The 21,229-nt window shown below is 39.0% G+C and overlaps 1 protein-coding gene across 7 annotated transcripts in view; it reads right to left on the minus strand.

Annotated features, from left to right (window-relative positions):
- Positions 1-21,013, minus strand: part of SGCE (sarcoglycan epsilon) — a 33,172-nt gene extending 12,159 nt beyond the window's left edge. For 2 of the 7 annotated variants that reach the window (XM_041466573.1, XM_041466572.1), the window contains exons 1-7: positions 20,830-21,013; positions 12,542-12,646; positions 8,591-8,713; positions 5,864-6,021; positions 3,065-3,137; positions 2,043-2,244; positions 202-364 (exon numbers count right to left, since the gene is read on the minus strand). In XM_041466573.1, the coding sequence (XP_041322507.1) occupies positions 202-364; positions 2,043-2,244; positions 3,065-3,137; positions 5,864-6,021; positions 8,591-8,713; positions 12,542-12,646; positions 20,830-20,938 (933 nt within the window). In that variant the 5' untranslated portion in view covers positions 20,939-21,013. The remainder of the gene's footprint in view (positions 1-201; positions 365-2,042; positions 2,245-3,064; positions 3,138-5,863; positions 6,022-8,590; positions 8,714-12,541; positions 12,647-20,829) is intronic. The other 5 variants (XM_041466571.1, XM_041466575.1, XM_041466574.1 and 2 more) reach the window with 5 other exon arrangements.
- Between the last annotated feature and the right edge of the window lie 216 nt (positions 21,014-21,229).

Genomic DNA, 21,229 nt, shown 5'->3' on the forward strand with positions numbered 1-21,229 from the left:
ACAGTGGTTTCACTGGGGCTCAACTCTAACAGAATTTAGCCTACATATCAAAATCCTTTCATAATCTTAAGAGTGTCTGCTAGGTGGAAAAAAATATCAGTCACAATAAAGTGGAATTGGTAACATTGTCTGACAAGACTGGCAAAACTCCTACCTGTACTCCTACAAACATCACTTTTATGCAATAATAAAATAACTCACCAGAGAGATTTTACACCAGTCAATATGGAATTGAGTACGAAATTTTTTATCACAGGTTATTACAGGCTCCATTTCTTGACTGCACCTCAGCTGATTTTGTGGGTTTTCCACTTCTCGTAAACACGAAGAGAAAGGAACATCTGCCCCAACCATCACATACACACTGCAGAAAGAGATGAGTGACAGACCAGCAGGATGTCTCACAAATCCCCAGAGAACAATGGTGTACTCTTCCAAATATTATTGCTCATGCAGCTGTTATTTAAAGATTGAAATTACTTTTTAAAATAATTTTCCTTCATAGTATACTTTTATCTCTTTAAGCATACCATTAACAGACTGAAATCAAAACAACTTTCCTAGCTGCTTATTGCAACATATTCTGGTTTGCTTGTTAATGTAAATGTTTCAATACCATCAGTTGTGCCTATTTCTATGAAGTCAAAGATCTCCAAGTGTGGCTTCCTCATGTAAGTAAATCAGTACTATATTTGAAATTTGTACTAAAATAGCATCATTTTGTTTTAAGAAAATCTTTAATCTTACTCACCATAGATTTTTTTTTAGAGTTTCTTCCCATTCTTTCAAAACAAACTCACAATGACTAGTTATTGTTAAACCTAATACAGATATGAACATGCTAACCCCAGCTGCTTCTGAAAGATTCCATACTGTAGCAATGCATGGCCAACAAAATCTGCTTCAGAATACTGAAAGCTGAAGGTAAACCTAATACTTGATTTAGCATTACCATACATAAAATAAGAACTACTGCACTGACTGTATTATTCATTGTCATATTTAGGTTTATGGAATGCTGCTGTAAAATACAGGCTACTGCACCAGGTTATAATGTACCAATGGATTCTGAAACAGAAATTAGGTCCCAGCTGCCACTTGTTACAGTAGGCATAATCTAACTAAACATTTGAAGTGTAGACATTTGTATCAGTCACTCTGCTATTACTCTGGCTAGTACAGAAGTCACTTTACTCCTTTAAATATGCTCAAAAACTTCAGAGACACAAAAGCGTTCTGAAAAAGCCAGTATTTTCTGAACACATCTCATATTTTGAACCTTCATCCCTTTCTTAGATACTATTTGACTCCAACATACCTGAAATTATCTAAAAATACTTAGGCATCTTCACTTTCACCAGGGAAAAGCACTGTCAGAACCATATTTGAAAAAACGGAATCCTCACTAGTTTCCCATTAAATACTGTTCAGAACAGTATTTATGGTTACAAATCACAACTGGAACCAGTCCGTTCCAGCAGTTTGCACTCAATAACCTGAGCTCCCCAACACCTTACAACTTTCACAAGAAAGTCAACAGTGCTCTTGAATCACATAACTAACTCACTTAGTGAGAACAGCTAAAAAATACACTCTTACATGCAAACTCCTGTCAGAAATTGAAGTATCTCTGCTCTGTCATAACTTGCTTCAAAATTTTGAGTTTAATGAATTGGGAATGATTACAAACTTGAAAAGCATGCTGCCAAGTGACTGCTCAGATGTAAAACTGGGATTACAAAAAATCCATATTTACTACCAACTCATTTCTAGTTAATGGAATTTATTAGTAGTCCTTAGAGTATTACCTCCATATATAGGAACTGTGCCCTGTTGTTGTGCTATCTGACACACAGTTCTGGGGCTCAGAACATGAGTAAACTTTTCACATCTAATTCCAAAACATAAAACAGTAATTGCAAAGTATCTAGAAAACTTGAAAAAACATTAGGCTTCTGAGTAACAAAAAAAAAAAAAAAAAAAAAAAAAAAAAAAAAAAAAAAAAAAAGTGAAGCAAAAACATCATACTGACACATGCTTACCCTTCTTTCATGTCATTAATGGGAAGTGGAACTCTCCCTCCCCTGTCAAGGGCTGAAGTAATGTTTATAGCATTCAAGCGTTCTGGCTGCCATACATTTTTCACTGCTCCGAGAAAGTCACCCAGAACTTCACTTGCCAACATTTCTTCTACATTCATATTCCTTATGAAGAATTCCGCTTGATATGGTAAAGGAAAATCTACTTGTGATGAAAAAGTGTGTTGCATTAAACAAAGGCTTCACAAATCCAAAAATAAATCTTCAAAATATCTGGAGTAATGATTAATGTAATACTATTTTAAGATTGATACAACTTTCCAAAAATCCTGTGTTTGAATTAGCTAATTTTGAACCTACTGTGATTATGTTAAATTCAACAGAGAGTACCGTTAGCTGCTACTTGAGCTGAAAACCTTCAGTTATTTATAAAACAACAGAGAAGAAGACTAGAGGGAAAGTGTCTCAGTTGCTAATACTTCATTAAACAGATATAATTACATTCATGCTAATTTGGGGGTCAAAACCAATCTGCATCAACAATGGATTCCAACTTGTGACACTCCAGAATGTAAATGTGATAAAGAGAACTAATTTTAAGGTCCAAATGTCCATATATGCCATAACCTGTTATTTTCTGACTCTGCCTACCCAATTGTTCATTGCATAAGGTACACAAAGAACTAAGGAAATTAAACACCATGCAGAAAGAGAGGGAAATCCTTCAGGTAAGGTCCCTTTGAAAAGCCAAGGCAAATTTCGAATTAGAAGCAGTTTAATGAAAAACAAAGATGCAAACATTTTACTGTGAGTGAAAAAAAACAGTCCTGAATGACAGAAATAATCTGGATTAAAAAATCAAAACTAATTAAAGCAGGAAAAATTCTCTTACTTCTCCCCTGTGCCTCTGTGTTTAGTTTGAACACCAGACAACTATTTTACAGTATTTATCTTCAAAAGCAGGAGCCCATAAGAGGGTGTTGCTGATTCAGTTAAAAATACAACCAGCTATATTCTGTACATACCTTCTGCTGACATTATATTAATGATCAAATTGTGTCTCGCTGTTTCAAAGGTACGCCTGTTATATGCAGTGATCTAGAGTGAAAAAGATTACAAAACAATGCAAAAATGAAAATTATATAAATGAAACATCAGTGAAAGTTAAATTGATAACTTAGAAAAACGTATTTGTTTTTAAGTACTTTGCCTCCTTATTTTGAAACCTATGAACATTCATTCACTAATATAAAATTTGAAAGGTAAGGTCAATTTATTTAATGCAGTACTACCTTCAAGCCAGGATATTGGAATTTTCTTGACCAGTCTAGAGCCAAATAAAAATAAAATTAATGAATATGTGAAAAGAATATATTTTGGTCCTGATAGAAGTATTCTGCCATACATGGGTATTCTTTCTCTTCTGTTATCTTTAAGAACCACCATAAGGACAGATTGATTCTCCGTTTCCCCATGCAGCCTCCAATCCCCACCTCCATGAATACTGAGATCTAAATTCATCGATAGCTCCTAAGAAATAAACTACATGGAGAGGTTTTTTGAAGGAAAAAGTGTTGTGATGCCAGGAATTCTCATCTTTGGAACTGCTATTTAGTTTTAGCTCTGGCCCCAGTGAATTTTCACTCCATGAATGAATTCAAAATAATGCTCCAACACAAGCAGTTTTTTTAAAAAATGCTGGAATCTGTAAATGTATGGGAAGTGAAAACTAGAAGGCAGATGCAACATTTGTGACTCTAATCTTTTGAAACATAAACCTTCATGAATAAAATATGCAAGGATACTAATCTAAAAGTTAAATATCTAGGATACCTGAAATGCATGCAAGTAGTTACTTCTCAGTGGTGACTGTACTCCAAGGCAGTACTACAATTAAGTGATCATTCATAACAAATACAGAACAAGGCTGGATTATCAGTATAATTATGTATTATCTTCTCTACCTTTTTTATCCCTGCAAGTTGATAAATCTTTCATTAAATAAACTGAAAAAAACTAATTTTCTTTCTAATTTTAGACTTCAGTTCACTCATTCCAAGAGCAAAGGAGAGCCAGAGGAGTGACAACAGTGACAGAACTATGTTGCTTCTCAGCAAACAGAGCCACAAACTCACTGTGACACTGACTATTAAATAAAGTAGCAGATGCTGCCCTTCTTTTAAAGGATTTGAATAAAAAGGAAAAATGCTGTGGAGTATCTACTGCAGGTTTGTTTAAGTGGAGAGGGAAAAGCTTACCCAACACAATCAGATCTCATTTAACATTACAATTTCATTATAAAATTAACAGAAAATAAATTTGAGATTTCTCTAGTCCTAATTCTGCTAATTTTTCAAAGGGTTTCTTTAACAGCAGTTGAACCACTAGTACCCAGAAAATCAAACCCCCTGTCATACAAGCTCTGTACAGGAGCAGGGCAGTACCCACTGTGAGCCTTCACTCCAGCAGTGGGAGCTGCCAGCACAGCCCACCCACCACAGGAAGGCATGGCAGAGATTGCCTCTGTCCTGAATATTCATTCAGACACAAACTGTCTTTGCACAGCTTTCAAAGGAGCTTGAGCTCAAGAATGTCACCTGCTCTACTGCAGTGCTATGCATAATGCTAGGCTCTCCTAATCATGAGGTGTCCTCCAGTTAAGAGAGCTCCCCATGATATCCCCTTAGGAATTATAACATGAGGGAGATTATATTCAGGCCAGGAATGTGCCATCACTCCTCTCAGAGGGCACTAGGAAGAGGATCAAATGCCATCTGCCCTCCTCACATACCACAAATTAATTTGAAAGCCACATCTAAGACTGGCACTGCAAGGAATTAATTTGTACACTAGGCAAGATTTACTTCAAATATGGCTTGGGGTCATGCTAATGGAGATCTAGATATAGATCCTAGAATCTAAAAGCACATGCCATTTAAAAACTGGCAATTTCAAATAAAGGTTTCCTCTAAATAAAACTTAGCAAAGCCTGCAAGAACTTCTGCACATCATCAATTCTCAGATGGTATTAGTCCTGCTGAAATCAAAACAGAATCATAAGTATAAAATTAAACATGGGTGAAACTATCTTCAGTATAACTTAACATTCAGAGCTATCATTCTTGAGGAAGAAAAACAATACCAAATGCAATTTAGAAAAAAAAATATTCATCAAGCGTTTAAGACAAATATACTGCTGAAGCAGCAAAATGGCTGGAGCAAGTTAACGTGCAGATTTCATAACACTGTGAGCCACACAGTGCCTGCACTCAGTCTGCTGTCTATGAAATGCATGGTAGAAAATATTGTCCCTTTTCCCTTTTGAATTGCTGCTCAATGCATAATTAGTGCTTTAAAATATTTGAATAGCCAACTCTCAAAAATACAGTTTTGTCATTGTTACACTCATATGAATTAAATTAATCAAAGTGCTACCTAAAATAAAACCTATCAATAAACATGAATAATGAACAGGGGGATATTTGATGAAAAATAAGTCAAAAAAACCCCAAACGAATCAAACGAAAAACCCCAAACAAACAAAACAAACAAGCAAAAAAACCCCACAACTGCTTATTGACTGAACACTTGCATCTAGTGGGAGAAAGTCTGACCCATATTTAGGTTGAATATTACAAAGTTATGATTAAGTTATTCTTCAGGTACAGTTGCTTACAAAGTTTTGGGGGTTTTTTTCTCTGTATTTTGAATAAAACTTTAATATGAAATAGTAATTAGCTATTCAAAAGGGGGAACTTGTTGACAGTTCTGAACCTTACACTCTAAACCAGAATACATATTTTTGAACTTTTGAAAGCAAATACCTCAATGATGGTTGGCTTGCCCACATTTTCTACAGTTGGTGAGCCATACAGCACTCCATCACTGTACGGTGTCCTTTGTATATAGCGCAGCCATCCAGGTCTGTCAGGGTAACCCATTAAATTGGTATTAAACGTTATAGGATCATTACTTATTTCACCTAGATAAGAAAAATTATATTAGAATATTAATAGGAAAATGTTAAATTCTTTGATTTTAATTTTTCAACTAGGAAGTCATATTCTATTTTCACTTATTTTCTGAATCTTTCTAAGAAGAAAAATTCAATTAAAATTTGCTAACCTTTACCATATCAGAAATAAATGAACTATTACTTAGCACTTCTAGGTATTAAGAAATTCATATCTGGAAAGTGTAACCAACTGCAGACATAATGTGCAGGTACTTCCTAGAGTTTTGGCTAACTGAATGCTTATGTTCAGTTACTAGTGGGTCTGGTTTTTAGAGCTGAGTTCCACCTCAAACTGAAGCATCTAACCTTCTTACAGACAAAAGCACAAAGGTTTCAGTCCTTTAATTCCCCTTCCCAACTTACTTTTATTGATGGATCCAGGTACTCAATGTACCGTAAAGAGTACTCTGTAATAAATAATGCCTGAAAGCTTCTGTTAGCATTAGGATATGCATACAGGTCTTTGGCACCCACAGCCTGGCAATCATTTTAATTTAGAGAACAAATTAATTCAAAAAAGGATCAGACACTCCTGTGAACTGGAGACACTGATGGCTACTACATACAGTGGTCCAGCTGTAAAAACCCCTAAAGTCAAACCAGTACATTGGTTCTTGTGGTTCTTATTGATACTCTTATAAATGTCTGGATTTTACTTCAGCTTATTTTAGCTTTTGTAAATGAGATCAGGCCGGAACACTACCAAATCTCACCAAGGCAGTGTCCAGCTGAGGCACAGAACGCAAGTCAAATCCATTCTGAGCCTGCACAGACACCTCTGCCCTGTGCTCCAACTTGGCTTTGAGAGGGCAAGTGCATTATAGGATAGGTGATGAAAGGAGATACCAGCCAGGCTGGCCCAGAAAGCAAAAACTGAGCCCAGCGAAGAATGAACAGCTCTCATCTCCACCAGAGAGGGACAAAGAGACTGAGATGTATTGCCCAAGGGTAACTAGTCTTCAGGCATCTATTTCCACATCTGGTTGAGTAAAATTAACCAGAACCAGACCAAACCAGTATATGGGTGTAACACAACTTCCCTCACAATTCTCTCAGGATGTCCCAGTAATCTAATCTATTGCAGTCAGAATCACAGAATTCAGAATATTCCGAGTTGGAAGGAACCCACAAGGATCACGGAGCCCAACTCTTAAGTGAATAGCACGTAGGCAGCTTGAACCCACAACCTGGAATTACTAGCACCCTGCTCTAAACAAATTTCCAGCACCACAAATTATTTGGGGAAAATTCTGAAAAGAGACCTGTAACACATTCTGCTTTGCCCTTCCTTCGTCAAGGTAGGCCATGGCAGTAATCCAGTTCAGCAGACAAATGTAAGAAGTACCATAACAATTCCTGGCCTCACAGTGAATTTCTGACATAATCACAATTGTCTGTGGGAAGAGCAATTTAAAAGGATCTGAAACCACATTCCTATTGCCTTGGAATCACATGAATGTCAAGAGGCTGCAGCTGTAAGACAATCCATTGTTAGCAAAATTTCCAAGCTCCTACTACCTATGTGCCATAACTGAGAGAAAACTGGAACAGAGGCAAACTTCACTCTGCCAGTCACCATGGCATAAATGAAGACTCAGATATCCATGTCAGGAAAAACACCCATTTTACAAAGAAATGAAATTTTAAAAACATTTGGTTTCACTCAAAATTTAACCAATGCTAACAGAAGCTTATTTTTTCCTTTAAAGTGAGTCTTAGTAACAGCACTCCCAAATAAATTCAAAAGTTTATTAATGAAACAGGATTTGATTATGTGTGCATTGTACATAGGTTTTTCCTATTTTCTTGTTATAGGAAATTAGTAATATTTATATAAGCTGGATACATGTATGCCTTTTCACTGTTGACAAGCATGTGTGGCTGAATGCTCTCTCTCTTCCCACCCCTACCAGACTGCTTACACATATTCCAACCTGTGGTGACCTGTCTTTTAGCTTCAGTGTATGGCAAAACCATCCTTAGGAAATCAGCTCCTTCTTTAAAGCCAAACTGCTTATTAACATTAAACTGTTCCTAAATATAGGAAGAAGGCTGAAGCCAAAGGTCTATTTTTAAAAATGAAAGAAAACAGTATTATAAAGTCTCACATTTGATTTAATCCTCTATTTTGTCTTATATTTACTATATGCTTTTAAATTTCTCCCTCATATAGCCTGATGACCAGATAAACAGCATTTTAACTATTAATAAATTTCCACAATTTCATATTTAATGCAAAAGTGAAGAAACACTTAATATCAGATATATATAATGGATTACTACACCTTCCCAAATTAAGTACATTTTTCACAATACACAATTATATGCATTTTTTCACAACCAACCACAAACTAGAATATTTTAAAAGTGTAGGGCTACACATTTTATTACATTTGAAGATATTTCAACAGAAACTAAAACCTGTCTTGTTTATCTTATATGTTGAACCACAAGGTATGCTAAATAGACTTCAATTTTTTATAACAATATTTTTTCTCTATCTGCATATAATATGGAAGATCTTAGCAACTCATACCAGGCTTTGGGTAAGGAGGAAATTCCCCCTTAAAGTACTCTCTCTCCAAAACATGAACAAACAGAACTCCAGCAGAAGGGTATACATTCCGATCAGAGTGCACCTTAGACAGAATTGTGTACACTGAAAAGCAGAAGGAGAGATAAGAGACAGAAAAAAGGCAAAAATGAGACATGCTCTAGGTAACTTCATGCAGTTCAACAGCAATGCGGGCATCTGGGAGAAGGAAAGCAACAAATATTAGGCACCTGTTAATAAGATTTTTTAAAAGGTTACGTAGATTTAAGAACAGAACACAGAGCAAACCCTCTCTTTGCCCAACAGGATCCTTTCCAAGACTGCAATAAACAAAACTGCCTATGTCAAGATTTCAACATTTGTATAAGCTCTTTATTTTTATTGCAATTTTTAAAAAAATTAGGAAGGCTACTGTAGTTTTATAGTTGTTTTATTTTTAATACTATGTTAATAAAAGTCCATTAAATTAATTATACAATCATGTTTTCCTGATATTTTACATAGAGAAAGCAACAGAGGAATACAGAGAAACCTTACCAATTGACAGTTCTCATTCCTCACTGAACAGAAATGGCAGATTTTTCAGTTCTTGTGCAGAAAAGGACACACTTCAGCTGATTTCTATGAGTTCTTACAGCTAGACTTTCTCAGACCACCAGGGTAAAATACAACTCAAACTTTGGTTAGAGCGCTCCTTACTGAAGATGTTGGGCTTGTATTGAAGGATAAAACAAAAGGACAAGGGTATTTATAGGCCAGTCAGGTGAAACTGATTCCAGACCAAAAAAGTGAAGCCATGTTTTACAGGACTGAGAATCAAAAACTTAAAGAAAATTCAGAACAATCAGCATATGTAAAGCAATAAGGTGGATTTTATTTAGTACAAAATTTGCTGACAAGGGCATAGCTTTTTTAGGTATAACACATTTGATGCAGGACTACATACACATTTTAATAAATTAGAAGAATGAAGAAATCATTACAATAAATTAGATGAATAAGAAGACACTTTATCAACAAGTTTCAAAATGTAAGTATAAACAGAGAATACTGATTTAATAGGTGCTTCTCAAGGTGTCTTAAGAAGATTGATTGTAGCTTGTGTTACTAATTTTGTTACTACTGAACTTTAATTTAATGCCCTGAAAGAATTGATCATTGCTAATAGATTTTGTCAGTGAGATGAAGATTACAAAAGCAGTAGATAAAGATGGTAAGTCACAGACAACCACACACATCTACCAGCCTTGCTTGCCAAACTGGAAGAAACTTCATGAGGGAATCACATCTCCAAAAGCAAATTATAGGCCACACAGCATAGAGGTGCTGTCACTGGGAAGACAGACTCCAAAAGACACTTCAGAGACATTATAACAAACTGATAGGAATAAATTTGTACGTCCCCAGAGGTGCTAATTTCAACCTTGGATCAATAAGCAGGACACGTGAAATGTGGATGAAGCTCATGTAACTCTTCAATACTGGTGTAATTTTTTAATCCTGGTACAATTTCTCCAGCCTGATAATTATACCAACTTTCTTACTTAAGATCGGCTTAAAAAGGCACCATTAATTAGGCATTAATCACAGGCATTCCAGCCCTCGCACCACGTACTCTGAGTGGAATCTCTCTCACCTAATTTTAGATGCCTACAGAAACAACATCCACCACTAAGTTAGTCAGGCTCCTTTTATAGTCAGTGGAGAAGAAACAGATGCTTCTAGCAGTTGATTTATTTAATTTTTCCTGTAAAGTGAGATGAATCATGTCCTAGATTCCAGGCTACACTGGCTAGATCTCCATGGACTGCAGAGGCATCTGAGAGGAGATGCAGACATCTGTAATGTAGACCTCCACATTTAGATACATACTCCCCACTCTTCAAGCTTAATGAATGTATAACTCTGGATATACCGCTTGTCACATTGCACAGCATTTGCTTTTCTGAAAACCACTTTTAGCACAATACTGAACAGAGCAACTTTCTAATAATTTTATCTTAGTGACAAAATTTAAATGATCCTGAAATTTGAATTGTTACAATTCTGTGTGGCTAATAAAACAGTTACAGTAATTTTCATTAGGTAGATTTACACACAGTAAGATCGTTACTTAAAATTAGTAAATTATTATCCAAAAAACCTCTGCCCTCAATTCTGTGAATGAGCCGTAAACAGCATAAGTTAACTTATTTCCTTTAAAATATCTTCATGAAAAGCTAAAAAGTAACATTAATAGAACAGAAGAGCTGACAAAAATATGTGTCTGGCTGAAGGTGGATCAAATACCTAGAAAAGATCATTTTTCCATTTCTGATGCTTTTCCTCTACAATGAAAATCCATTTCAAAGAAGAAGAACAGTGAAAAAGAAATGTGCATTTTTTTTTCTCAGTAAGCAATTATTTCAGGAAGAAACAAGCATAATAGAATCAGCAGTTACTGAAAAAAAACATATAACACTTGTTTTGTCTGCTATAGGAAACCTATTACAACCACTAAATGTCTGCCCATTCCTAGCAATGAGACATGCCCTGCTGCTGAAATAAGTATACCAGTAAGGATTTGATGCAGATATAAAACAATGATCTTGGTGGAAGTCTAGAAACACCTCTCAGAAGGAAAAATCCCAGAAACCTGTTCTATCTTGTGACAAATGACAAACACATCATAATGACAGAAGTATGGTGATTAAAAACACAGAAGTTCTTGCCCTTTTTGTCAGAGATGTCCTCCTTGTTTTCCCCCCCAAGAAGTTTCTTCAAAACCAGAAGGAAAATTGAGTCTTCAGTCTACTACAGCTATCACTAACTTTTCAATAATGAAACAAGTGAAATGCTACTTTCTTCACAAGCTTTTAAAACCCACGATTATTTTCATGAGACTGAGACTGGAGATGAATGTGTAATCATCATCTTGGGTGATCTAGGGACAAAACTGAACATACTTAACAAATAGATACTAATCTAATACAGCAGACTGCCAGCTGTGAATTGTCTGGGCAAATTCCCCGGGGTAGATAAAAGTCTCAGGGACTGTGAAAAGCTTCTGTAACACTAATCATGGGAAATTTAAAATCTTCATTACTTAGGATCACATCAGATCCCTGCTAGAATCAGCTACCTTGACAACACTGCTTTCCTCTTTCTTGTTTCCAAGAGGAAAGAAAGAAAGAGGACTTTCTCTAGATCGCAAGATCTCCTTATAGGTCTTGAATACAAGCACAGCCAGGAATTCAGACAGGATTTTATCAGCCTGCAGCCCAGGGCCTGTCATCAGAAGCAGAAAACCCCCATCTCCAGAAATTTCAGAAGTTTCACCATGTTGTTTGCAGCCTGTAGTTGATGATCCTCAGGAAAGAATTCAGCTGGAAGTTTTTTGGTTCTTTCCCCTAGAAATTTCAATTGGTTCTCTTCCCACTGATATTTAGCAGATGAAGACAATCCCAGCAATAACTTGATCTGGAGGCCAATCCAGATTGCCTGCCTAGATGAGCAATCAGTGCAAAGCTTCTTCTCAGCCAGTGTGTGCACTAGCTACAGTATTTGATGTGTACTTGCATGACAGTAAAATAGTCTTTCTACATTCACATGTGAGAAGACTTTTTAAAATTGTTACAGAGAAGTTATTGGATTAAGCAAACTGCAGAGGTATCTTGAAGCAACCAGCCATGATAAGAAAATGTGCAGTATTAGGAATAAACACAGCCATTATTTCAAGCAAAGCTACAGGAACAGGAAAAGTCAGGGAAGACTAACCAGAACACGCAGGTCTGTGAATATTTGAAGATTGAAGAAGTGTAAAGTTTTCCAAATTACTTACCTTAAAATAGCACGCTACTCCTAAAACAAGGACATGACTGGAAAAGCAAGAGTAATATTGAAAGCAGGTTTGCTTGAACCAACAGGGTATTTAAATTTACAACCTAAACTCACCATTCTTCTGAACAGCCTTTATTCTGCTGATAACATAACTGTGGGCTCGCTTAGTCGTCCAGTTAACAGTTCCATTATTGCCATCAGCAGAGCTTAGCAAAATAGCTTTTCACAATAAAACAAATGCAAGAAAAAAAATTAGTCAGATCAACAGACTGCCACAAACAATCTGATCAGATGGGATCAGACACCTTCTACATCATGTTTTGGTTTTAGTCAAAATTTAGGAACCACAGATCAAAAAATAGAGGTGTTTGATATGAGTATATAAATATATAATAATCTTTCTGACAATTATCTTTTTGACACCCATTTTTCTAAATAAGCTACGTTTACACTAAATACTTAAACCTCTGCAGACACTTCTGCTGACATGATTGTACTGATAACAAAGATGAAGAAGAGCATTCTCTAATAAATGTATCTGCACAGATAAAACCTCACATACAGCAAAAATATATAAAGTAGCTTTCACTGGAGTGGTATATTTTGTTCAAAGTAGGAAAATGAAAGTAAGCAAGCTTTGCTTTTATAATGATGCTTATATAAAGACACACGGGGCTGATTGCCTTGCAGGCATAACCAATAATCAATTTTGAAAAAAGAACCCATTAAAAATGGCTGCCTACATCCCACACAGCCAGAACACAGCCTGAAATCAGCTGGATACATGCAGCTGAAGGTGGGAGTTTTAAATGCAGTGAGGAGCAAATGATTACTGGAGACAGAAAGCAGCTGTGGAGCTGACAGAAAGACTCCATCTCACCAGTAGCAGAGGTGCCTGAGAAAGCTCCCTCCTCACTTCCTACTTTTTGTTCCTGCATTCATTCTGTGATGAATAATAGGTCTACCAGCTGTACAGTTACATGCCAGCTGAAAGTGCAGAGGGAAAGAACTGCAGTCAGATGCTAGGAAAGGGAAAGTGGCCATAATGAGTAGGTATTTTTGTTTTGAAATAGTTTGGGAGTAAGAACTCATGTCAAACCCTGGATCAAAGATGGTTTTGGACCAGCATCTTAATATCCTTGTAAAAACAGCAATACCAGAAACATCAAGGAGCAGTATTTGTGCACAGATACACCAGTTTGCAGGAAGACATGAACACTTATTGGAAAACATGCACAGTACATAAAAGAAGCCTAAACATCTGTGGAAACTTCTGACCTGTTACACCAGGCAGCTATTAAATTAGTGATAAGACATTCTTCAAACAGAATTCAGGAGGCCAAGCAGATTTGGCTTAAGCAGTAATAAAGATACACCACACTCAATCTACGGATGTAAGACAGATATCTCTCTTACATCCGTAGATTGATAATTGTTGATAATTTACACAAAACATCTAAAATTGAATTAAGGATGAAGTGTAATTAAAAGCTGCATTTTTAATGCGCTTTAAATTTTATTTATTTAATAAATTTAATAATTTGATTAATGCAATAATTACTATACCAACAGAGTAACATTTCTAACAACTTTTGCTCTGCTGAACTGATCTGCATGTATTGCAAGTCTTAATATAATAACATCCTAGGGAGTATAAAATTTAGTACTGCATAGGACTTTGCGTACATTTTAGTAATTCTTGAAAAACTCAAGAAATTCCTAAAAATATCAAATAAAGTTGTTCCATTATTCTAACAGGATGAGCTGGGCAACCAGAGGCTTGTCATCTACAAACCAGTGCCAGTACCAGACAAAACAATTAATACAATATTAGATAACTGAACTATTAAATGGAGAATAGTATTAGAGTTGTCAAAATTATTATACTTATCACAGTCCTTATTTAATCCTTATTAAGGATGTAATGCATCTTTTTTGACACTTTTGGTGAGCCCACAAGTTTTTCCTGATAAAGACAGCAATAATGACATTACCCTCAGCTATATAGTCACTTAACACTTCAATTGAAAAAGCAGACACTAAATCATTTTAGCATATTTAGATGCAATTAAAAAGAAAGAAAAAAAAAATAAAGACAAGTTCCACAATGCGTTTTTCAATATAAATGGTCAGTAAGTGTCTTTCATTTGGGTTCCAAGTTGTGCTAGGTTTGGCTGTGTGGACTGAAGAAGTTACCTGTCTACCTCTCCCTGCTACGCTGCATTTCACAGGGCAACTGGAAAACCAACCAGTATGCCTGTTTTCACATCCTAGTGTTTATAGTGTGATGTTTTCATACATATCACCACTGATTTGATTTCAAATGACAGATGTGAAAAGCAAGAGAACAGGGCTGCTAAAAAGTTAATTTGTTATATGAGCTTTCTAGTGGGTCTCACAAAGTTTTGGCATTAGCCTTATGTAACTGGGGTGGAGGGAAGAGAGGCAGGACAGAGATGGAGATGGGGAGAGAGACAAAGAATGACTTGTATGTATCAAATATACTGATAAAATTTGCAGGTAAAAACAAAGGCTAGGAGACTGAAAAATCATAGAGATGACAGAACAGTCTGCATTGTCTATGAAAAGGTAATCAGTGATGTGCAGTTCAATAGAATAAAATGCAACTGCACAGCAGGAACAAAGGCAGCAACATGCCAAACACACTGTGAGTACACAATTCAGGGATGCTCAGCTTGGGTAACAACCTAGAGATGTAAGTCAGGTTGAACAGAGCTTTCACCAGAACACTGGCTAGAACAGCTGACATGTAAACAGCAACATCAAGGAGGAACAGGCAGACTTTATTTTTGTACTTGACACAGATATGATCATTGTTCAAATGCTCTGTCTAGCAGAGCCTTCAAGAAGCAACTGACAACATGAGGAAGGCTCTGGGAAGATCTGAATATGATTAAAAGATGACAAAAGAGACCTTATACTACAGAATGCAGGGATTCAAACTATGCATTTTATCAAAGAGACAGTTTAGAATTAATTTAATCAGCCTTGTACTCACGATGAAAAGAATGTTAATAGTGTCAGGCTCTTCAGTCTGTTACACATGTTGCCACAGTTGCTGGAGAAGCCATCACTGCCTTCAACAGCAGGAGCAATTCATAGCTCTGTGCCTGGGACTTGAGCATGCCCAGGTGAAGCATATCAGAGCTTTTTCTTCTTTCTCCAATTACATTTTCTTTAAATTATTCTTTAATTATAATTGTATTGATTATAAATAAAAATCACATATTAATTTATACTCTTATTTCCCTTTTTAAAGTATATTTGCATAATATTTAACAGAGTGGATACCCACAACAATTTCTGACCACGCAACAATCAGAAAAGGACACAAGTATCAAGGACCAAATCCACCTTCCCCATTCCGTTACTGCACTCTGACCTTCAGACAGTATCCTGCACCTCTACTTCCTATCCTCCTATTCCTTCTTTGAAGCAGGATCTCAAGCCTGTCTCTCCTACTATTAAAGCAGCACACAGCTGAAGCAATCCAACCCGGCCACTTTCCCTCTCTCCTACATCTTCACCTTCCCCTGGGACCCGACATAAACACACGCTTGTTACTTTGATGCCACAGATCAGGGTCTCTGGCCATGCTTACACTGCCCCTTACTCTCTTACGGCACAACCCCGCTGCAAGAAGCTACCCTTGCACTCCTCTGCATATCCCATCTGGCTCCGTCCTCCTTCCTCTGAATTCTGAGCTGGAGTGCAGATTCATACACAGCACATTTTTCTGAAGGACTGCTGAGAACCACACAGCAGAACAGTTAGAAACTGACACCGTAAGTTGAAGTGAAACATCTGTGAAGAGAGAACCACCTGCAAGGTGCATAGCCCGCAGCTGGAATCACAGCTTGTAGCCAGGCACTTACTGAGGATCCACTGGTGTCTGCACCGGATACTTGCCCAGTAGGTCACATCATCCATTAAAGGAGGCAGAAGTTGCAGCACCCACCTACTCTCCATTTTCTTCCAACTTCCACACGCTGTCCTCTTGCCTACTAGCTAATACATGGCAGAAATTTACAATTAATTAGAAGGGATTCTCTCAGTGGAAATTCACATAGAAAATGGATATGTTCTAACCCTCTTCAACAACAGCTACTATGCAAGAAACAGAAATTAATTTGTATTAGTTCTCCATTGCAGATTGCTCAGGCCCCTCTACATTCAAACTGTTTAAAAGTCCAAATCAACCCCAGAAATGTTTCTCAGCTCCATTCTTATTAATCTTTGTTTAGTAGGCAATGGTTTTCCATCTGTTTCTGTGCTATCCACTGATTATTGCAACATCTGAACATTTCTCCTAAATCATTCAAGTAAAGTAACTGAATAAAGCATTTATCAGTCTCACTGTTAAACTTCAGCATTTGCATTCATGGGAATGCTACAAATTAACTACTGGGAGAACAAAACCCTCATGGATTTATTAACAGTAGCGTTTACCCACCACCATTCTCCCTCCTAATGCAGGCCTGACAAGAGAACCAAATTAGGTCAGCATTTCCACGAAGGTGAGGAAAACATTGTCAGTTCCTGTGGTTCTAGCCTTGGTGTAACCAAGGGGGTATGACCAGGCCACCCTGGTGGCCTGCTGTACCAGGATGTCTCCTATATTTCTATCATCTTTTGATATGAACTATCAGGGTATCCCTGCAATTGTATTCCAAATTTTGGAGGCGGCAATTGCTCTAAAAGACTAAGGAATTCAGAAAAGTCATTGATTTCTATATGCTAAGATTTCTGTTTGCTCAGTAGGTTGCTCTTTCTAACTTCTCATTTTCATAGCTTGGACTGTCACTAAAATAACAATAACAACAATACATTTAAAAAACATTTTCGCTGTTTGTGTTGCAATTGTAACAACATTTAGACACAGACTGAAATTCCTATGGAAGTAATCAAAACTAGCAACTCTCTTCTTTCATCTAGAATTCTGCCAAGGAAGATACTTTACACTCATAGTGACTGCTGTAAATTTATCACTTTCTATTCAGGAAGAATTCAAAAGCTCTTCAGATATTGAAAAAAACAGATACTCTTGTCTAGGTTTTAAATAATTTTTTCTTTGATTGGAAATAATCTTTCTTCTAAAGAAAGGGTTTTACTTCAGTGACTGCAATTCCTGAAGTACTTTAATGAACTTCCAACCAAATCTAAAAACATTAAGGAGCAAAAATAACCCTCTCTACACACTGAACAGTTACATCTTCTGCCATAAAGCTGACTTCTTATTGTCTGGCTTTAGGACCTCTAAGATGACTCCATGTACTGCCTATAAATAATGTGTTTCTGTAATGAAAAGCATATTAATGGAACAGCTACTTTTCCCCCTCCTGTAATTACTTATTCAAGTAAGTACCTATTGACAGTAGATTGTATTGACCCAGATTAGGAGTACAGGCAGCATCTTCATAGGCAGGCAGACATCCAGAGGCTCTCTGAAGGAAACCTGCTTCTCTGCCCTTATGTTTGCACCCGCAACAGGAACAAGGGCAGGTGTGCTGTGGTGTTAGCTTGAAAACACCAGACCATCTGTGAAATGTTCTGCCTCCTTGCACAGGGCGCGGCTCAGCAGAGGAGTGTTGCCAACAGCACTTCTGCTGTCAACAGCAGGACAAGTGCAGGGATCTGGTTCAGCCTCCTGGATCCCTGCCCCAGCCAGTGATTTCCCAGCTGTTTTAAATGGGCATGTCAGCAGCCCTGCTCAAAAGGGGCATTCCCAGCGCGTTCTTCATCACCTAGCACACACCAGTGGAAACAATCCCATACCAGTCCTGGGCAGTACATACACTTCAGTGAACTACTTCTGTGGGTTGACTAGTTTTGAGCCAGGTGACCCAATCCACAGTATCACTGTACTAGTTATTTGTCACCAGGAAAAGCAGCAAATAATCCCTAGCTGTGCAAGGGTTGGAGAACGCTTTCTGGCAGCAGTGCAGCCTTATGACAAATTAATGTGACCGCATAACCACAGCTTGCAAAGTGAGAACTAATGAGCTTCCTCCTCATTTTGAGCCCTTTATAGAGAAAGGAGAATACAACCCCATTGCTCTACAACTCCCTATTCCTGGGATGAAAAAGCGGTTCCAGGGACAACATGGGCACTGACAACTAATTTTAAGTTCAGAAATGCAGGGCAAAATCACTGGCTACAGTCACTCAAACAGAGTTATCAAAACTGCTCTCTCAGCAGATACACAGTATGGGGGCAACTCGTTGCTCTGCCAAACTAATATGACAGACGGCTCTACCAGTGTAATTGAGCAAACTTCTAGGAAGTCTGTTACTATAAAGCTAGAGTCAAAGAACACCTAACTATTTTCTAGTAGAAATGCTTAATCCTATATATCACTTCTCTCAAGGAAGTAGCATGTTTTCCTAGCAGTGGAGTATCATCAGCTTGCATTTGGGAGTCCATACCTTCAATTTGAGTACTATACCAGACCCCTAGGAGCATCTAAAATCAGTCTTACAACCTTTAAATTCTTAATTCTCGTGACATTCCCGGATGATGAAATAATGTTTTGCCTCAAGGAGGATAGGGAGAAGTGAAAGGCAGACAACCCTTCTGACAGCAGTTCTCCTCCTTCATAAAGCCTTTTTTCATACATTTTTAAGAAAAGCAAAAATCATAAGTCAACTTTCTTCTGTATATCAAGTGCTACAATAGAAATGGGAAAAACTAATCTATATTAGTTGAGGAGAACTGAAAGAAATCTATTCACAAGTCCTGTACTACTTCTCACATGCCATTTTTTCTGTCAGATGTCTCTTGCCTTGTTAAGTAATGCTGCAGTACTGTAGAGTTTACTTAAGATCAGGATTCAAAGAATGGATTTTCATGCTGGGCAATGCATCTTGGAGCCAGCAGACAAGGTTGGAACTTCTTTACTTAGGGAGAATGGAGGGGAGCTCAGGTGAGCTCCTAGGACAGCTTCATTCAGATCAGGAACATACTACAAATCTCCACCTTGCCAAATAATAAACTTTATATAGATATCTCTTAAAAGAATGTAACTGAACTAAAGTTCATGCCTCCTTTTTTACATCAGTTTCAAACCGTGTATTCTTCTGTTTTAACTAATGACATCTCTCTGAACCAACCTTAGAAAGGTCTAAGCGGAAAAGTTATCAGGAAAAAACTTTAAGACCTCTTCCCTTACCACATAGCCTGGAAAGGACTTGTGGATTAAGCTCACAACTCAGTTTTCTTTTGTAGACCTTTGTAAAATACATTATTTCTGTTGATACTGAAAGCTTATTCTCAATTGTCCTAGTTCTTCCTTGGCTGCTATCCCACAATCAGTCATGGAGCGGAAGGCAGAAGAAGTAGGAAAAATTTCCACGTAAGCGAAAAGCAGCATCTTGCATCTAACAAATGAAGTTTTATCCTCACATTGAACAACTTCACACTTAAGTTCTTACCACATCTTTAACATATCCAGTGCCTCATGTCAATTCTGCTGCTAATAACCTATGACAAGTATGGTCATAAGTAAAAGAAGTATTAGGAGGGTACCTAGACATTGTTCAAGAGGATACAGAGCAGACTGCTTGCAGATAACTCACCACTGACCTCTCAGAAATCAAAAAAACCCAAATAGATTTCTTGCTGTTAACTTACTGTTGGTGTAACAAGTCTCACAAAGGCAGTCCTGTGGCTGGGCTGCGATTAAGTGTTAGCTGTTTGATATATTTCACTGTGAAGAACCTTGCAGGTGAAAAACCTGCCTACTGCATGAAAGCTATTATTTAGCTTTTAGGGACCAGGATTAAGACTTTTTCTGAATTCCTAATTCTGGCCCGGTTGGACTATGTGGTCAAGATGGGAAATAACGGAGAAGAACGACAACACAAAAGACACCGCCGTACACACAACAGCCCGTCTCTCGCGTCAGGCACCCGGTCGAGGGAGCGGAGGAGCCCAGCGGGCCCGGCCCAGTCCCCGGGAGCGGAGGCTTCCGCGCCATCCAGCGGCTCTGAGCCAGGCCCGGCTCCCGCGGCACGCCGGCAGACCCGCTCCGGCCTCACCCACCGCCCCCGGGCTCCCTCAGCCCGGGCCCCCGCCGCGCCGGGAGGGGCTGTGGCGGTCCTGGGGCGGGGGCGCGCAGGCCGCCATCCCCGCGCCGCCTGTGGAGCGTCCTCCGGGAGCCGCGCCTTGGGGGGATGCTGGGACAGCCCGGCCCCCGCACTGACAGGGGGCACGGAGCAGCGGGAATGGGGCGCGCAGCGAGCCGCAGCCGGAGGGCGAGGCGGGGGGGCGGTTCCGCCGGGAGGGGACGCGAAGCCCGAGCACAGGCAGCACCGCGGCGAAGGCCGGCCGCTGCCGGCGGGGCCCGCCACCGCTCGCCGCGGGGAGACGCGCCGTGACCGACCTGTCAGCAGGAGCGTGGTGAGGGCGCTGTGCGGCCACGGCCCCGCCGCGCAGCACCGCATCGCTCCCCGCTCCTCCGCCTGCTGCTGCCGACACCACCGCCGCCGCATCCTCTATGCCGCCAAGTACCGCTACTCCTGCCGCCGCTGCCGCCGCCTCGCCCCGCGGCGGCCGCAGCATCCTCCCCTTCCCGCCCCGCTCCTCCCCACCCCGCCCCGGCGGCCGTCTCCAGGCAGCGCGGCCGGGAAATGCCGGGCATGCCGGGAGGAGGCTCTCGCCGCCATGGCGGGGTGGGCACGGGGAGCGGAGCTGCTCGGTGCGGCGCCGCAGGGAGCGGGCTCCGCGGGACGAGGTTCCCCTCAGGGCGGGGGCAGAGCGGCTGTGGCCCCGGCGGAGTCAGG

Source organism: Pyrgilauda ruficollis, unplaced genomic scaffold, assembly GCF_017590135.1.
Source record: "Pyrgilauda ruficollis isolate IOZ18807 unplaced genomic scaffold, ASM1759013v1 scaffold2, whole genome shotgun sequence".
Lineage (NCBI taxonomy): Eukaryota > Metazoa > Chordata > Aves > Passeriformes > Passeridae > Pyrgilauda > Pyrgilauda ruficollis.